Source organism: Vipera berus, assembly GCF_964194415.1.
Source record: "Vipera berus genome assembly, chromosome: 2".
Taxonomy (NCBI): domain Eukaryota; kingdom Metazoa; phylum Chordata; class Lepidosauria; order Squamata; family Viperidae; genus Vipera; species Vipera berus.
In genome coordinates this window covers 249737246-249756824 of record NC_138203.1, presented here as the reverse complement: position 1 = coordinate 249756824, position 19579 = coordinate 249737246, and the positions used below count along the sequence as shown (strand labels likewise).

At 39.9% G+C, this 19579-nt stretch overlaps 1 protein-coding gene across 1 annotated transcript in view; it reads left to right on the top strand.

The window, feature by feature from the left end:
- Positions 1 to 16028, top strand: part of PPP4R2 (protein phosphatase 4 regulatory subunit 2) — a 35264-nt gene extending 19236 nt beyond the window's left edge. Inside the window, exons 4-9 of the mRNA XM_081320033.1 lie at positions 1237 to 1330; positions 3983 to 4020; positions 6701 to 6775; positions 8780 to 8923; positions 11459 to 11736; positions 13892 to 16028. Of these exons, the coding sequence (XP_081176159.1) occupies positions 1237 to 1330; positions 3983 to 4020; positions 6701 to 6775; positions 8780 to 8923; positions 11459 to 11736; positions 13892 to 14205 (943 nt within the window). The 3' untranslated portion in view covers positions 14206 to 16028. The remainder of the gene's footprint in view (positions 1 to 1236; positions 1331 to 3982; positions 4021 to 6700; positions 6776 to 8779; positions 8924 to 11458; positions 11737 to 13891) is intronic.
- Positions 16029 to 19579: the final 3551 nt, after the last annotated feature.

Below are 19579 nucleotides of genomic sequence, written 5' to 3'. Positions count from 1 at the left end.
TAATTATGGAGGTGCAACGAAGGAAATATTGTAATGCAGTGGTTCTCAACCTATGGTCTGCAGACCCCTGGGGGCTGCAATGTCAGAGGAGGTCCGTGAAGGCTTGAAGAAATGTTATGATTTAAATCTTGAATTAAGTCTTCATGGTCCTTGGCCACATAAGGTATTTAAAGGGGGTCTGTGGTGAAGAAAAGGTTGAGAACTACTGTTGCAATGGATTTCCAAATTGGGTTCCTGAGATAGGGAATTATTAGGAAATTAAGATCAGAATAAAGCTGATTTCTTCATTCCCTAATCGTTTGCAGAATCAGAATCTTTTCTGATCAATGAATGGCCCTAACAGAAGGAATACTTCTGTTACAAAATTCAGAACATGTGAGGAATTAATCTGTATAGAAATTCTATGTATGTATGTATGTTAGGTTGTATTCAGTTTTCCAGAGAATAGGATCTGTCTATTATATTATTTGGTAGGGATAGAGTTTGTATTTACGAACGATTGACACTTGGTGAAGATGTTTTAAGCACTGAAATGCTGTAAAAAAAGGTTTAAAATGTTGAGTAGATAAGAGATGCCTCTGCTGAACTGAACAAAGGTATGAATAAGGAGGTTGTTTAAAATGGAAAGTTATTTTTGTTTAACCAACGTTTAAAATCACATAGTTCCGACATTTACAGTATGCAGCCTATCATGATGCTCCCAAGTCTTCAAACAGCCTACTCTGCTCTATTATTAGTATATTAATCATTCACTGAAAATAGTTACAGTTGATGTCCTAATTTTTAAATAGATGAGGATTCATTTCCATTTGAAAAAGAAGCAGTTATTCTATATTATTTTATTGTATGAAAGCATATTTTTAATGAGTAAATTTGTATCGCTTCCTAGGAAGGAATTCAGAATCCTTTATAGCACACATATTTGAAACCATGAGATTCTTTGTTTAGTGAACCCTTTATTAATATTTTGTATTATCCAATGAATGATAATAATTAAGTGAATGTTTTGGAACTCTTTAGCCATCATAGGACACATTGAAGGCAAGCACATATTTCTGCAATCTTGCAGCTCCCCCTACTGTTTACTTAATATAATACAGTTTTAGGGGCAGTAAACGAACAAGTGGTACATGAAGGGTTATAGATTTAAAAATGTACCAACTGAACAGATTTATTCATTGCCTCTCATTCAGTATGCATTCAAAGTGAAAATTAGCTTGTTTCAATTTGTTTTAGTATCCCATTTACTATTCAGCGACTTTGTGAGCTGCTAACAGATCCTAGGCGGAATTACACAGGAACAGACAAATTTCTCAGAGGAGTTGAAAAGGTAATAGTGAATTGTTCTTGTTCTTGAACTAAAATTGTAGCTATTTAAATTTGTTTAATCTTTTTAACAGAATTAATAGAATTAACAATTTTGTCTTTTAATTAATTTTTAGAATTGTTATATAGTATAAACAGCAATTCTACTCCAGTTGTATATCAGCAGTTTTCAGTTGTTGTTTAATGAGATTATATTTATTTATTTATTTATTTTTTATTAAAGAGTTTTACAAATACATTTTAAACATAAAAACCCATCCCTCCCTCTCCCCCCCCCCCGACTTCCCAAAGCAAATACAGGGTATTAACCCTAACAGTCTTAAACTATAATATGCTAACAAACTATAATAACACTTTAAATCCTATCGCACTTTAACTCTCCTTAAAAATAACTAAATAATAACAAATCTTATAAATCTAACATTTATTCAAATGCTAAATGAAACTTTTTAGTCCCATATTTATTCTGGATATAATCAATCCATCTTCTCCATTCCAAAATATATCTTGGGTGCGAATGATCTTTCAAATATGCTGAGATTTTTGCCATTTCTGCCAGGTTCGAAACTTTTAAAGTCCATTCTTCTATAGTAGGCAAATCAATATTTATTGTATTTGATTTGCATTTATTTGACTTTGATGAGATGCATTTACTGATGCTAACTCTTCCCATGTACACAGTCCTATGGGAGATTGATCTGGCATGATTTTATTTATTCATTGATTGATTTGATTTCTATAGCTGTCCATCTCAACAAGTGACTCTGGGGTGGCTTATAAACAAAAACAATTAAAATGATACAAAATGGCACTAGTAAAACTGTTGCTGTGGATGTTAATACAACCAGGAAACGGGACTCTGAACATCTTCAGTGGCCCAGGATCTGGTACATAACTGAGTCCTCATGGCCTTGTGGAAAGCCTAAATGGTCAGGGTCCTCCTGATACTTGAAGGGAGAATATTCCAGAGGGCAGGGCTATGGCAGAGAGGTCGTGTCTCATGGTTCCATTGGCTGACAGGACCTGCAGCATGTCCAACCTGCCTGATAGAACTGATAGAAACAATTGGGAGAAGATGGCCTTTAGAGAATCTGGCCCGCAAGCCATGAAGGGCTTTAAAGGTAATAACCAGCATCTTGAATTGCACCAGGAAGCCTACTGGCAATCAATGCAGGTCACAAAACAGTGATGCTTCATATGTTGAATACCTGGTCCCCATTACTATCTATGCACCTGATGAACTTTCCAAATGCTCTTCAGTGGTAGTCCCATATCGAGTGCATTGCAGTAGTCCAGATAAGAAGTCACAAGGGGAAGAGTGACTGTGAGCAAAGCTGATTCAGGAATGGGTGCAACTGGTATACAACACAAGGCTGTACAAAGGCACTTCTGGCTATGACTTCCATCTGGCCTTCTAACAGGCGCCATGAGGACCCTCATATTGCACACCAGGTCAATCTGGGGCCGTGCTACCACATCCAGGAAAACCTGCTCACCTGGACCCCTAATCACTAAAAGTAATTTTGTCTTGCTTGGATTGAGTCGAAGGCCATTGCAACCCATTCAGACCATTATAGCCTCTAGGCACTGAGATAGGATGTCATGGTATCAGGCAGCCCAGGGTGGGGTTATAAAGCTGGGTATCATCAGTATATTGATGATAGCTCCCCCCAAACTGTCAAATCACCTTCCCCCAAGTGGCCACATGTAGATGTTAGGTGGAACAGGAGAAAGAACTGAGTCCTGGGGTACCTTACAGAGTAGGGCCATAGGCTGGATCTCCCTCTCCCTCCCTCCAATCTGGATCTCCCCCTTCCCATCAACATAGACTGGAACCAACCCTGGAGGAAGGAGGAGAACCGTTTCAACACAGTGCTGTCCACCCCTAATTTCCAAAGCCAGTCTAAAAGGTCACAAAGGGTGAGGATGGCCATACATAATGCCGCTTGGCGGGGGCCGAAAGCCCTAATAAGCAAGCATATACATAGAATGAAGGCTATTGCTAAGCGCATTGGTTTGTGCTTAAATTGTAAGCCGCCCTGAGTCTTCGGAGAAGGGCGGGATATAAATGGGATTAAAATAAAATAAATAAATAAATAAATAAATACTGCCCCAACCCCACTACCCCATCAATTAGGAAAGAGTAGGCAGTCTGAAAAAGAATTATTTGCAAATAAGTGGAGGAAGACAAATGTGTACGTGCATGCCTTCGAGTTAATGTTGACTCTTGGCAACTGCCTGGACTTGGCAATTTTCTTGGCAAGGGTTTTCGGAAGTGGTTTTCCATTTCCACCTTCATGGGGTTCATAGTGAATTACTTGCCCAGGTTACCCAGCTGGTTTCATGCCTAAGAAGGACTAGAATCCCTGGTCTTCTGGTTTACAGCCTCATGCCTTAACCAAACTGGCTCAGAGGAAGACGATGCCCTATCGTAAAATGGGTTCAGATTGGCTGGGAACTGGGAGGTAACATTGCTTAAGTCTGGGAGACAGATATTTATGTCTGTGATATAAAGAGCTTGAGAAGCTGGTGAATCAGGCACTAATAAGGACCAACCAACCAAGGTAGGACTACAAGATGAATTGTTGACTTCTAAAATAGGCTTTTACTTTTCCCATAAGTCTTGAAGTTTTCTTTTTTTTCTCCTATCTCACAGAACGTTATGGTTGTCAGCTGTGTATATCCTTCTTCAGAGTGAGTATGACCTTCGTTACTCTTTATTTTAAAAATGAGATTGTATCCTTGTTGAGATTGCAGTGCATTTGTTATTGATGGTGTACTTGGGATTGAGGGGAGCAGCATATAGAATCTTTCCTGTTAACAGGTACTCTGGGATCAGTTTTGCTTATTAGGAAATAGGATAGCAACAAACTAGCCTCTTTTTAAATGGCGGGAAGAGCATATAAATGGTAAAGTAAGATGGACTTGCTTTTGGGGTGATTGGTTTTGTACAGTGGGAGATGGGAGACTACCTGATCTGCTACTTTCCTGGGAAGAGCTTCAGCATTCGCAAATAAACCAACACAGCTTGGGCTGTGGAAGGAGAGAGCTATGCTAGACCTCTGTTCTTGCTTTGTCCCCCATAGTCTTATCAAAAGCAGGAGACCGCCTTGGGTGCCAGTTTCTGACAACTGATGCACAGCTGCCTTCTTTTGGAGGCATTATTTGTGCTTTGCATGGAGGTGGCCGTAGAGATACTGCCTTTGGCAGCAATGCTGGTTTTCCAGTGGCCAGCAGTGAGGTGTGTGGCTGAAAAGGAGCTGCTGCAGGCTAGAACTGGGCTCCTGCAGATGGCCTGCAGCACTGGATCACCAAACAGCAGTGTTGGCTAGTGGTTCGGTGTGTGTATCGCTGAGGGCTTCGTGAGCGCATGTCACCCTGAGAAGGAGCGGTTTGATTCAGATTTAACATTTTGGATGACGGGAGACCTCTTGTGATTTTTGGCTGCTGTTTGGTAGGGAGCTAGCAGCAACAGAGAACTTTCGCCTCAGTACAGCTGTCAATCTGTTTGGCAGACATCTCGGTCTTGTTTCTCACCTATGCTGGAAAAGGGTCCTGGATGAAGTGGATTGTTATCTTTCAGTTGGGTTTCAGGCCTGGATACGGGACTGAGACGGTAGTTATAGCGTTTTATTTATTTATTAAATTTATATGCCGCCCTTCTCCCTAAGGACTCACAACAATAAAAAGTTAAAAACATAAAATACAAAGTTTAAAAAAGAATTAAACAATGAAGTAAATACATAACAATTGACCCAATAAAACCAAATTTAAAACTATAGTCAGTCCAGGCCCGCTTGTTGGAACAACCACGTCTTCAGGTCACGGCAGAAGGACCGAAGGTCAGGGGCCATCCGCAGCTCTGGGGACAGTTCATTCCAGAGGGTCGGTGCGCCCACAGAGAAGGCTCTCCCCCTGGGGGTTGCCAGCCGGCATTGCCTGGCCGACGGCACCCTGAGGAGGCCGACTGTGGGAGCGAACCGGGCGATGGGAGGTTGATAATGGCAGCAGGTGGTCTCGCAAGTACCCTGGGCCTAAGCCATGTAGGGCTTTAAAGGTGATTACCAGCACCTTGAATTGCACCCGGAGGACAATCGGAAGTCAGTGCAGCTCACGCAGGAGTGGTGTAACATAGGAGTATCGAGAAACTCCCATAAGCACCTGCGCGGCCGCATTTTGCACCAGCTGAAGCCTCTGGGTGCACTTCATGGGCAGCCCCATTTAGAGAGCATTGCAGTAATCCAGGCGAGAAGTGACAAGGGTGTGGGTGACCGTGCATAGGGCATCTCGGTCCAAAAAGGGGCGCAACTGGCTCACCAGGCGAACCTGTGCGAAGGCCCCCCGGTCACAGCAGCCAGATGATCCTCCAAGTTAAGCCGTGAATCCAGGAGGACACCCAAGTTGCGAGCCCTTTCAAGAGGGGGGCAATAACTCTCCCCCCATCAAAAGAGATGGAACATGTTGGACAATCCGAGATGCCGGTATCCACAGCCACTCATTCTTGGAGGGGTTCAGCCTGAGCCTGTTCCTTCCCATCCAGGCCTGCACGCATCCAGATAGAGTCACATCATCACGATTTGCAACTTTTTAACCACTCTTTGGCAACCTTCCCCCCGCCCATTCCAGTTTGCTTAATGACTGCGTGATCTGCTTAATGATCACAATTAAAAATGTCAAAAAAATAGGGTTCAGTCATTTCTGGCATTTCTTGTCCCAGTTGAGGTCCTACATCAAGGGCTACCTGTATAAAATCTGGGATACTTCATCTTTGTTATAAGACATACTTTGTTTCAATATAAATTGACAAGGAAGTTGTAGAGAACTAACAAATGAAAAGAGTTTATAGGCAGTCCTTTTCTAGTGTCTATAATCGGGATTGGCAACTCTTGTCATTAAGCAAAGCAGTCACTGAGGAAAACCGTGACTGTTTTAGGATCTTATTTCAGGCCTGCAAAGGTTGTAAATGCAAGGGTTACTCACATACCGGTAGTTATTTTTTCATCACTACTGCAGTTCTGAACAGTCACTATATGTGGCAGTCTTTGAAGAAGGACTACCTATATATTATCCATGGTCTTTAATAGAATATTTTCAGAAAGGGAAGGAGGAACTAGAGGTAAGAATGTATATTAGACGGTAAAAAAATCAAAGATTTTTTGTTCCCCAGTACACGGTTTCAGTACTGTTGGGAAAAACTAAACATAGCAGGTTCTCTTTAATAATTGAGCAGAGTTATACAGATTTTAGGGGTGGGGGGACTAGAAACAAAGCTTCTAGGAATCTGGAGCTATTTGTTCTTAGCCAAACTGTGTTGTGTTTTTTTAAAAAAACCCTGCATATTGCAGAAATCTCAAAACACGTTTATTTCTTGTAGGAAAAATAATTCCAACAGTTTAAACAGGATGAATGGTGTAATGTTTCCAGGAAACTCACCAGGTTATTCAGACAGGTAAGAAAGAGTACTTAAAATGATCACATTCTAAACAATACAAGATGATGGATTAGTATTAGATTTCCAGTGTTTATTTTTTAAAACACTTGGATATTTAATCATAATTCAAAATCTATGCATGCATACAGTCATGGCCGAAATTGTTGGCACCCCAGAAATTTTTCCAGAAAATCAAGTATTTCTCACAGAAAAGTATTGCAGGAACACATGTTTTGCTATACACAGGTTTATTCCCTTTGTGTGTATTGGAACACAACAAAAAAGGGAGGAAAAAAAGCAATTTGGACATAATGTCAAACAAAACTCCAAAAATGGGCCGGACAAAATTATTGGCAGCCTTTCAAAATTGTGGGTAAACAAAATTGTTTCAAGCATGTGATGCTCCTTTAAACTCACCTTGGGCAAGTAACAGGTGTGGGCAATAAAAAAATCACACCTGAAAGCAGATAAAAAGGAGAGAAGTTCACTTAGTCTTTGCATTGTGTGTCTGCGTGTGCCACACTAAGCATGGACAACAGAAAGAGGAGAAGAGAACTGTCTGAGGACTTGAGAACCAAAATTGTGGACAAATATCAACAATCTCAAGGTTATAAGTTCATCTCCAGAGATCTAGATTTGCCTTTGTCCACAGTGCGCAACATTATCAAGAAGTTTGCAACCCATGGCACTGTAGCTAATCTCCCTGGTCGTGGACGGAAGAGAAAAATTGATGAAAGGTTGCAACGCAGGATAGTCCGGATGGTGGATAAGCAGCCCCAAACAAGTTCCAAAGGAATGCAAGCTGTCCTGCAGGCTCAGGGAGCATCAGTGTCAGCGCGAACTATCTGTCGACATTTAAATGAAATGAAACACTATGGCAGGAGACCCAGGAGGACCCCACTGCTGACACAGAGACATAAAAAAGCAAGATTACAGTTTGCCAAAATGTACTTGAGTAAGCCAAAATCCTTCTGGGAAAACGTCTTGTGGACAGATGAGACCAAGATAGAGCTTTTTGGTAAAGCACATCATTCTACTGTTTACCAAAAATGAAATGAGACCTACCTACAAAGAAAAGAACATAGTACCTACAGTGAAATATGGTGGAGGTTCAATGATGTTTTGGGGTTGTTTTGCTGCCTCTGGCACTGGGTGCCTTGAATGTGTGCAAGGCATCATGAAATCTGAGGATTACCAAAGGATTTTGGGTCGCACTGTAGAGCCCAGTGTCAGAAAGCTGGGTTTGCGTCCAAGATCTTGGGTATTCCAGCAGGACAATGACCCCAAACATATGTCAAAAAGCACCCAGAAATGGATGGCAAGAAAGCGCTGGAGAGTTCTGAAGTGGCCAGCAATGAGTCCAGATCTGAATCCCATTGAACACCTGTGGAGAGATCTTAAAATTGCTGTTGGGAAAAGGTGCCCTTCCAATAAGAGAGACCTGGAGCAGTTTGCAAAGGAAGAGTGGTCCAAAATTCCGGGTGAGAGGTGTAAGAAGCTTATTGATGGTTATAGGAAGCGACTGATTTCAGTTATTTTTTCCAAAGGGTGTGCAACCAAATATTAAGTTAAGGGTGCCAATAATTTTGTCCAGCCCATTTTTGGAGGTTTTTTTTGACATTATGTCCAATTTGCTTTTTTTCCCTCCCTTTTTTTGTTGTGTTCCAATACACACAAAGGGAATAAACCTGTGTATAGCAAAACATGTGTTCCTGCAATACTTTTCTGTGAGAAATACTTGATTTTCTGGAAAAATTTCTGGGGTGCCAACAATTTCGGCCATGACTGTATGTGTGTGTGTGTCTATAAAAGTTATACTTTGTTATACTAACATACTCTCATTATATGAAAATATTTTCTTTAACCGAATAATTTTTCAATACTGTTGGGAAAAAATGGTGTGACTTTCATTATTAAATAACTGGGGGAGTCAATTTATAATAAGAATAAATTGATATATATTTTGGGATTTCAGGGAAATATGACTTTCCAGATTTGATTAATTAAACATTTTCTTTGCAGATCTAATATAAATGGTCCTGGGACACCCCGGCCTGTAACTCGACCAAAAGTTTCTTTGTCACCTCCTATGACTACAAATGGTTTACCAGACAGTTCCGAAAGTAAGGAGCTGGGTCTCCTGCAAAGTGAGGAGAAAATTAACAGGTCTGTAAGAGGAATATATCTTCAGACACCTTGGTTAGACCCTTGAGACTAGTGTTTTCATTCTTAAACCCATTCTCCCTTGAAAGTCTTATGTTTTTATTAATATGCCATGTTTAGAAAAAAGTACAGGTAGTCCTCAACTTAAAACCATTTCTTCATTGACCGTCCAATGTTTATATTTATATTTATTAAATTTTTATACCGCCCTTCTCCCGAAGGACTCAGGGCGGTGTACAGGGCAATAAATATTAAAAAACAAACTACAAAAGTTAAAAAACAATTAAATAATTTATGCCCGATATATACAATAGTTAAAACCATATTAAAAACCCAACCCCAAACCCATCAGACCAGGCCGGACTGCTCAAATAAATAGGTTTTTAGATCCCGCCGGAAGGAGCGAAGGTCGGGGGCCATCCGGAGCTCAACCGGCAAGCGGTTCCACAGGTCTGCCGCGCCCACAGAGAACGCCCTCCCCCTGGGGGCCACCAGTCGACATTCTCTGATCGGAGGCACCCTGAGGAGGCCCACTCTGGGAGCGCACTGGACAGAGGGTATGTTAACAATACCACTGAAGCAAGGGATTTACAGCCTGTAAACCAAGGGATTTACAGCCTCGGGTCTGAAGTTACGGCTATCGAAGCACCCATGGGTTGCACAATCAGAGCCAAGGGGCGCTTCCACCCCGGGCACCACTGTTCAAAGCTGCCGTTCCCCTGTGACCTTGCATTCACACTTCCCTCCAGTTACTGATGAGGGTGTGCTTGGCCTGCCTCTTAATGAATGTTTGCAGCAAGCCTTTTTCCTGGTGGCCGCTCGCATCATTCTCCAAGTCACGCACGCCATGCATGCTCCAAATAACACACTCCATCCTTGCAGTGCTTTGGAAAGTCTTCATAAAGCTTTTGAGGTAGTCTGAAGTATCACGGGAAAGAGGTCCTCTCCATTCTTCAAATAGCAGGGCCGTCCTCACGAGACCTGGGGAAGACCTCAGTTGTTTCCTGAAAGCTTTGCAAGATTGGGGTGTGCTGCTTGGAGAATGAACTATACATACAATTTGGAGAACAGCACAAGAGACTATGTAAGAAGGCCTGGCACAGCCAGCACCTATCTTAGATACAGTAGTGTCGGGCTGGCTACATCTCAGCAGTGGCAGAAAAACTGCAAAGATCAGCTGGATGCAGCAGGGCCTGTGGAACACAAGAGTGGCCAGGATTTTCTGGGATGCAGTGGTTTTGTGCCACACTACTTGCCAGGCTGGAGTGACACTGGGTGTGACTTTGCTGTGGCTCAGGGGCTTCTTTCACTCCAAGAAGCCTCTGAGCTGCAGTGTATTCCTTTCCTGGCCTACCTGTGCTCATTCCACATTGCCCCCACCACCCCACTTAACCACCCACTCATTTAAGGTAAGATAACCTTTATTGTCTTTTTTTACTGTGGGCACAATGGCACATATCAAAAATGAAATTTAGTTGCCCGCTCTCAAAGTGAAACACATACATGACACACACCTATATATATATATATATATATATATATATATATATATATATATATATATATATATATATATATATATATATAATATTATTAAATATTAAACACTGTCCAACATAACAAATATTAAACACTGTCCAATTAGTTATAACAGCAAACGAGTGCCAGAATTGCAGTTGCTAAGCACTATAATCACATGATGTCTCACTTTATGACCATACCACTTAGCAAAGGAAATTCCAATCCTAATTGTGGTTGTGAGTTAAGGACTATCTGTATTTTCTGTTAACACTTGAAAAACATGTTCTACAAAATGAAAATAAGCACATCCTCTTTTCAGGCAGATTTCTTGTGGGCATGAACTATTCCTTTCTTATTTTAAAAGTCTTAATTTAAAAGTGCCCACTATATTAGGATACTGTAGGATGTGTATAAATAATGTATCCCGGAGTACCTCAGTTGTTGATCTTTAAAATTGATGTGAATATTTAGATCTGTTGTGGGAAATCAAACGTCAATGATATATATATATATATTTTAAAAAATCAGCTAATGGAATTTGTTCCATCTTTGGAATTGAGAATTAACTGTTTATTATATCCTTTTGTGTTCATAAAAATTTGGTAGGGATTGGACAGACCGCAGAGGGGAAAAAGGAGAAAATTTTATTTTGTAAGCAAAAAAAGAAAAAATCTTGTGCATACAATATTCATTGATTATAAGGGACTAGATGTACATGATGAATACCATTTTGCTTAAAACAAGATTTTATTTTATTTTAAATAAGATTTCCCAGTTGAATTGGAATGGTGATGCTGGCACAACTGGTTTGTGTCAAAACTTTGTTTTTGTCTTCTGTGCATCATTGCAAGAATAGTTTCTTGGTGTATATCAGAACATTTAATAAAGTTACATTTAAGCAAAGCGGTAGAAGTTACCCAAATCTGTAGGATTTAAGATGCAATAATATCCCTGCTTATCTCTTCATATGAAAATAGGATCCTTTGTGTTTCCATTTTTTTCCCTCCTGTCTTTTAGTGAATCGCCAGCATCTGAGCCTGAAAGAGTCCACAACTGTCCTGTTAAAAATAAACACCCCGGAGATGATCCATCAGAAATGGAAGGTTATGAAGTGAAAAGACTTAAATTTGACAAAGAGGAGGAAGCTGAAGAAACCTCCAACGAGAGCGGTTCCCACGAAGCCTGCTCAACAACGGTAGAAGAGACTGAGACAACTTCTCCATCTCAGGATAAAGAAAAAGAAACCGTTGGAGAGAGACAGCATTGTAAAGAAGACGTTGAGGAGGAGGAAGAAGGTATATACCATTTCAGTAGAAAATGCATTCCCTGAATAATATGTTTAAAGCAGGGGTCTTCAAACCTGGCCCTTTTATGACTTGTGGACTTCAACTCCCAGAATTCCTCAGCCAGCATGCCTGGCTGAGGAATTCTGGGAGTTGAAGTCCACAAGTCATAAAAGGGCCAAGTTTGAAGACCCCTGGTTTAAAGCGTGGCTTAAATTTATATTTTATCCATTTATTGTGAATTTCATGAGTTGAAAACAGCCTTAATCATACGTAAATCATAATTTAGTTGTAATATGCCTCCATTAATTTCTAAATCGAACAAGGTCTGCATCCAATCCAACTTTGTTTGAAGCTGTGCCGAGGTATCCTAGTTAGGAGAATAAGACAGACCTGGGAGTGGTCTTTCTAATAAGTTTCTATAAGCATACTACGTTTTCGATAGTACAATGAAATTGCATAGATTGTGTATTAGATTCAGACCGAACTCCAGTTGTTTCTTGCCCGCTGGTCAGATTGGAACGTGTGTTGTATTTGGTAAATCAACATTGCAAAACAACTTATTTTTGTGCACTGACATTTCCACAAGCTTTAATTCATAAAAGGTACTAAAACTTGACTTTTTTTTTAGTCCTCTGCCTTCAAGCCAGTGTAACTCTGCAACATTTAGCAAATTGTGGAGGGGTCCTTGGTGCTTTCTGGGTTTGGTTGTTTTCCTGCAAATGTTTCATTACCCAGTAAAGTAACATCAGTACTAGCAGTGAGTGGGGTTTGCTTTAATTGTATAGACCAGGGGTAGGCAACCTCGGCTCTTTTATGACTCATGGACTTCAACTCCCAGAATTCCTGAGTCAGCACAGCTGACTCAGGAATTCTGGGAGTTGAAGTCCATGAGTCATAAAAGAGCCGAGGTTGCCTACCCCTGGTATAGACCTATATAAGTGCACTTACATATAGTTATATACTTGTCCTATCAGTGTTGGTGGGGTTTGGTTTGTCGCAATAAAAAAACCCCCGACCCTCTAGAGAACCTACGAAATCATCCACAACATCTTCAGATGTATAAAGCTCCTTTAAAAGAAGAAGAAAACAAAAGGCTGCCCTTCCTGGAGGTTCTCACCAGCAGAGGCAGTGATGGCAGATTAGAAAGACGAGTCTAACATAAAGCCAACCACACCAACCAAGTGCTCTGCTATCAACGTAACAGCACAACCTCCCACAAGAGAAGGTGTGTAAGAAGACTATTTAGATTAGTACACACACATGGTAGCACCCCTAAACATCAGAAAAAGGAAACAGATCATTTTCTACCCAACACCTTCCAACAAGATATCCATGCAACTTCCATCAGGTTGCCGTACGTTTTGGTTAGTTGTAATAAACTGACCACACTTCATCAAAAAGTCCCTGACTACTCCTCCACCCAGTATAGCACAACCAATACAAGCTGTGAAACAGTTAAGACTGCCATACATCAAAAACATCCCAGAAACCACAACAGACCCATTACCGTCACATGGCATCATCCTAGCACTCAAGCCACCTAAAGCCCTCCAGAGTATTCTAAGTAATCTAAGGAGGCTCAGCAGCGCTAGAGCAGGAGTCCTCTACAACATACAGTGTGAGGACTTCAATAGCCACTATGTAGGACCTATAGACAGAAGGCTAGCAGATCGTATCCATGAACATTGGCTAGCAGTCAGAAATACGATAAAAACTCCTTAATTTCACAACACGTAGACAGTCTTAACCAGCTTCAACTGGGAAATTGTGACCATTCTAGATCAAGCCAAGTCCAAAAATGTCAAGAGAATTCCTGGGTGGCATTCAGACAAATCCCTCAAGTTGATCATAACTCTTGCCGGTTGCATCATGCAGTTTCCTTGGTAGCGTTACAGGACTGGTTTGCCACTGCTGCCTTACAGGGTTCCCCTGTCCCCCAGTTTTCCAGTCTGGGCAATAGTCTTGGAGTTCCGAAGTGTTCTAACCAATGAGCTACCCAAAACGTATCTCTCTAAGTTCCCAGCTACACAAGGTCAGCTAAATGCTGCCACCTGCTGAGGCATAAAGCACAAGAAGGGATGTATCTTCATGACTGTTACCTGTATAAAATTTTAGTGTTGCTTTGTTTTCAACATCTGTATAACCGATTCTAACTTTATTCCAGAATCTCTCATGATGTCAAGAGAAGTTTTTCCAGAGAGAAAAGTTCTAGACAAAGACAGTGCCTCCTTAATTGAGAAAGAAGATGTTTCTGAGGAGAATAATCAGATTGGGGAATCTGACCAGACTCAAGCAATGAAAGACTCATCTTCTCCAAATAGTGAGAACAGTGGATCTTTTAGTAGCAAAGCTGACTGCAGTGACAAAGAAGAATTGGGCTCAAATGTTAGTGAAACTCCTGAAATTGCATCAGAGACCCCAGTGGAAAACAGTGATGAAGCCACAGAAGCTGCAGATGAACCTATGGAACAAGACTAATAATTTTAATATACTTAGAGGCAGTATTTTCCACGAGGCTCTGGTTTTACACTGTATAAATAATTTTATGTAATAAAAGTGGACTGTTAAGTTTTCCAAGAGAAGCAGGATGTAAATTGAACTTCTCAGTGCGATAAATCCTGAAGGACTTGTACTTGTTACTGTGAAATATTGGCTCCTTCAGGTCCTGCTTGCTACTGAAATTTCAGTATGGTCAAATCTGGTCTGTGTATAGTTTTTTTATTATTTAGAATTAAAATTTTTAAACTGGAAGGCAGTTCTAATTCTGACATTTTTTTGGAGATTCCACATTTAGTTACTTCTCTCTCTTTCTTTAATCCCCCTGAATGCTGTAGCAGTTAATTTTTGGTTTGGTTTTTAACACTTCAATTTCACATTGGTTTACAGATTTTCATTTGACTACATTTTGTGCTTGAAAAAGCTACACATTGGCATATAATACTTGATAATATACAAATCTAAAGAAAATCTATGTTTGCACTTTAGAAGAATTTTCTGTTCTAAATAGAAGCAACCAAGTTCTTTCATACAAGACAACATTTTTACCCCCAAATACACCAAATAAAATTAGGCCCATCTGATAGCCTAAAAGATCCAAATGTTGAAAGTACCAGGTCAAATACATTCCAAGAGTTCTAACAACACTTTTGTACATTTCTGAGGTGCCTGGAAAATAGGTTTCCATTTTACTGTTGAAAAACTGTTGAGAACAGATTTCAAAATAATACCTTCACCTTTTTTTTGTAGCAAGAATGTTTGCAAACCTGACAAGATAGTTTCTGTGAACTGGGAAAATTTCTGACATTACGTAATGGTTTTATAGTAGGAGATTAGACTGATATGAAATGCTGCAGCATTACATGTCTAGGTTATGTATCAGAGCTGAATGGCTACCATTTGTACATCATTTTGAAAGTGAATATTTTTGAACATCCACTTTGACAGCCAGTGTTAACTCTTTCCAAAACCAGCTCAAAGCACAATTACTGCTTTAAATACGTCACACTATATTTTTCAGTCATCAATGTGTAAAAACACTCAAAATGTAACCTCCCAGTCACATTTACTGGCTGCCAAATTTATACCTGTTTCTTCAACTGTACCTTTTTGATATTTAGAATTTTTAAATTTCTGTAAAGTAGATTTTTGTAGATTGTAAAGAGTGCTCACTGCCATTGTGAAACGGTATACAGTATAATTGTATAATTTGTGTGTAAACTGGATGCTTGGGCTTTCAATACAGTATTCATATAAAGCAATAAATATTAATGTCATAAAATGTTTGAGTACATTTTAATCAAACCATAATGGGACTCCCTTTGTTGGCAGAGAAGATACATACAGTGGAGTACAAAAATAATCACCAAAGTGCATGCTAACAATTGTACTGCATGGTGGGTTTCATTCTGGAGAACAGCTGGTTTTGAATTCAATATATTCTAAAATAATTTGAATGAATTTGCAAAACTGCTATCAGGTTAAAAGTTGAAAAGGTGTTGCCTGGGAAAGCTATCTAGTGCCCTTCTACATACTTGAAAGCGAAAAATCAATTTATGTTCAGTTAATTCCTCTTGGCAAGAGAAGAGGGTTGAATATGTACTGTAAGCTTTAAGAGGGGTTTACTCAGACCAAAACAAATTTAAAAACGTCCCAAAACACAAATCTATAAGATATACTTTTTTTCTCCTTGCTTTTTTTAAGGGATACTTTGCAAATGAGAATAAATTTTAAGTTTAGAGACTTCTGAAATTTTCTTTAGAATGTTTGTGAAAATATTGTTAATAAATTATTATTTAATCATCTGTGATCTTTTGACATGTTTATTTTAACACGGTTGACCTGTACTGTAAGCAGTGGCTTTTATGAACTGTAAAAGCTCAAAAGACAATGGACAAATTACTTTGAATAGTTCGTATACAGGTAGGCCTTGCTTAGTGACTGTCTTGGACAGCGACCATTGCAGTTAATGTGAAAAAGTAATTTTGTGACCAATGCCTACATTTATAACCTTTGCAGCAGCTCACTTTCTGTGTATTCATTTACCATTATAGTTAATATGTATTGTCTGGCCCTCCTACCCCCCACCCCACCCCACCCCTCTCCCCAGCTGAAAGATTGCCTATATCTCCTAAGGTGCTTTTCTCCAAGGTGCATGCATGTCTAAAAATTGCTAACTGCAGGTTAATAGTTTCAGTTACGTAATCTTGATTAGAATCTTATGGGGCTGCTGCTTGTAACTGACCAGACTCTAATCAATTTTACACTGAAGGCTTTTGTTTGCAAGTGTGCTAAGCAAACAGCTGATGCCAGTGCATTCTTTTTGACATGTATTGACATGTATTCCCTGTTGTGTGCTTGCTTACTCTCGTGTAATCGCTTCCTCTCCAATGACTATATCCCAGTGTCAGGGAAAGCATTCCAAAGAGCAGTGGAGGGAAGAAAAAGCAATTAGATTTGTCCTTTTACCTAGCTTCTTGTGAGTCAAGTTCCAGAAACTTGTTTGGGGTCACTTGATTTTTTGGAGTCGTTTCCTGATGTAAAGCAAAGAAAAGCTGAATTAACATTGTAAGCACAGTCACGGTTATATACCCCCCCCCCCACAACATAGATTGCTTTGCTTAAAGACTAAGTTGCCAGTCCCAATTGTAGTCATTAAACAAGAACTATAATCTTACAGCATTTATCACTGTGATCTGTTTTCTATAGAGGTCATTTTTGGGGGTGTAGGGGCTTTTTAAAACAAACATCCCACAGATACTATCCTTAATCAGATTTGTGCACATTTTGCACAAAGTTTGGAAACAATTTTTAACCTATTTTGTTAACCCCTTTTAAACTTTTTGCTGGTTTAGGATTCAGTGTTGTTTTAGCTCTTATTTTAGTCTGAAGGTAAGGACACATAGAGTTATAGACTAATAATAGTAATAGAAATAGCCATTAAAGCAGAGACAAGGGTTGTTCCAGATCATTTCATTCTACACAATTCTCCACACAGCTTCCTATGCTTGCTTCCATTAGTGCAGAGCAATCAAGATGATATTTTCCGTCTAAGCCCAGAATAAAAATGATAGAGCTGAATGAGGCAACAAACTGATAATATTAATTTGCTTATCTCAAAGATGCTTTTTCACGAGGCAACTGGACTTTCTTGTTTTTCTCTGAAAACGTTTCGCTTCTTCAATTCTTGACTGGATCCAGTCAGAGCTGAAGAAGCTTCTTCGATGAGAAGTGAAATGTCTTCAAAGAAAAAGTCCAGTTGCCTTGTGAAAAAGGATCTTTGGGATAACACCTGGATGACTGAGAATCTCCATAGATGTATTAATTTGCTTATTGTTATTATTTTGCTAGCCATTTCAAACAAAAACAAACTAAATCTAGAAGGGACTGTTCATTACTGGAGAGAAAAACTTTTGCTGAAAAGTCCACTTTTTCACATAACCTTTTGTAAACCAATAATAATAAAAATCTGAGATGATAACAGTATTGCAAGCTGCTTTTATGGTGATCCATTGTTTATTCTGGCTAGGTAGGCAAAAGTCCTATAGTTTAGTGGACGTGCACTGCCCCCTATTGGCAATAAGGGAAATGCTTTGCTCGCTATATTTGGGACTGCAGACAGTTTTATGCTGGCAGCAAGTTTTGAAGTCTTGACAGTTCAGTCAAAATAATATGTTTCAAAAGACATGAAAGTAACCACAACAGAGAAACCATAGAGTTGGTTCAAGTTTTCAGTGCAAGTGCTTGATTATTAAAGGAGTCAAAATGTTTAGAGAAGGAAAAAGGAAAAAAGACAAAAGGAAGGCTAAATTAAGAGAGAGACTGACAGCACGGTCATATTGGTTATGAAAAACAGCAGTGAATATGAAATTACAGGCAAAAAACAAAAACTATAAATATTTTAGTAACAGGGCAAAGAAAAGAGTGTTGACAACGTAAGGTTAAAGTTTCCCATGCCATCATTATCTAGAAAAGCAGTAAACGTCAAAAGGAAATGCTGTAAAAGTGTAGTTGCTACTTCCTACTTATCTCTGACAAAATGAAGTGACCATCTGGTTATTTAGTGTCATTTGCATGTTACATCGTGTGTTTTTCCAGCCTATGTTGTCTTTTCACAGGCCATTGTTTGTCATTAATGAACAAATGCACCTTTCCTTATGATGATGATGAGAGTCAACTTTTATAGGCAGTCCTCAACTTAACAACAGTTCATTTAGCGACCAAAGTTACAACTGTACTGAAAAAAGTGACTTATGACTGTTTTTCACTCTTACGACACTTTCTGCATCTCCACGGTTGCAAAATTGAGACATTTGACAACTGACTCATATTTATGATGGTTGCAGTGTCCCGGGTCATGTGAACACCTGTTGCCAACCTCTGACAAGCAAAGTCAAGCCAGTTTCACTTAACAACCATGATTCACTTAACTGTGGCAAGAAAGGTCATAAAATGAGGCAACACTTGCTTAACAACTGTCTCACTTAGCGACAGAAATGTTGGGCTCAGTTGTGATCATAAGCAAAGGACTAGCTATACATAATACGTTTTTCTCTTATTTTGGGGGGAGGGAGAGGCTTGACTTCTGTGGCAGGTCTTGGGTGGTCCTAGGTAACAGACCTTGTGATGGGTGCTTCTTATCCTTGGAACAGCTTTGTGGCCCCTTGGATGGTTCTACTGGCTTCATGGGTGGCTGTGCAGACAATGTGGAGGTCTGCTTTTTGCATGCAGGTCCAGGCTGGTGTGAAGAGATGAGATTGGGGATCTTTTTTTCCCCCCACAGAAGAAAGATCCATTTACTGGAAGAACTGTCTCCCCAGTTGAAGAGTTGAAGAGCTACTGCTCCTGTTTAACACAACTTAAATGGTGCTAATTAGGCAAATCCAAGATATTCTGTGTAATACCATCTTCGCTGCAGCAGCCAACTAACCTCAGTCGATCTCTAGAAATGTCCAAGCAGTGTCATAGCTATTTAGGCCTTGGATGGGAGAGGGAGAGAGAGAGATTTCATCTGAAAAATCCCTTGGCCAAATTGCCTTGGCCAATTATTTTAAACCAAATCCAAAATAGCGTGGAGAGATTCTCCAGAAAGAAAGCTGGGGAATGTCTGCAGTCCATTTCTTTAGATGTGTGACGACTTCCCCGTTTAAAAAAAAAAGCATTGGCTATAAATAGCAACTTGGAGGTTGGCAAAGTTAGTGGGGAAAACGTGGCCCGTTTGTTTTCTGCAATGCTGAGATGGCTGCAGTCAAGATGTCAGACTTGGTTCACTCTTTCTTAGATTGTCTGTTCTCTAAGAGTCTGGCTTCACTTACAGCGCTGCAGCCTTGCCGTTGCTACTGCTGCTTGTAGTGAG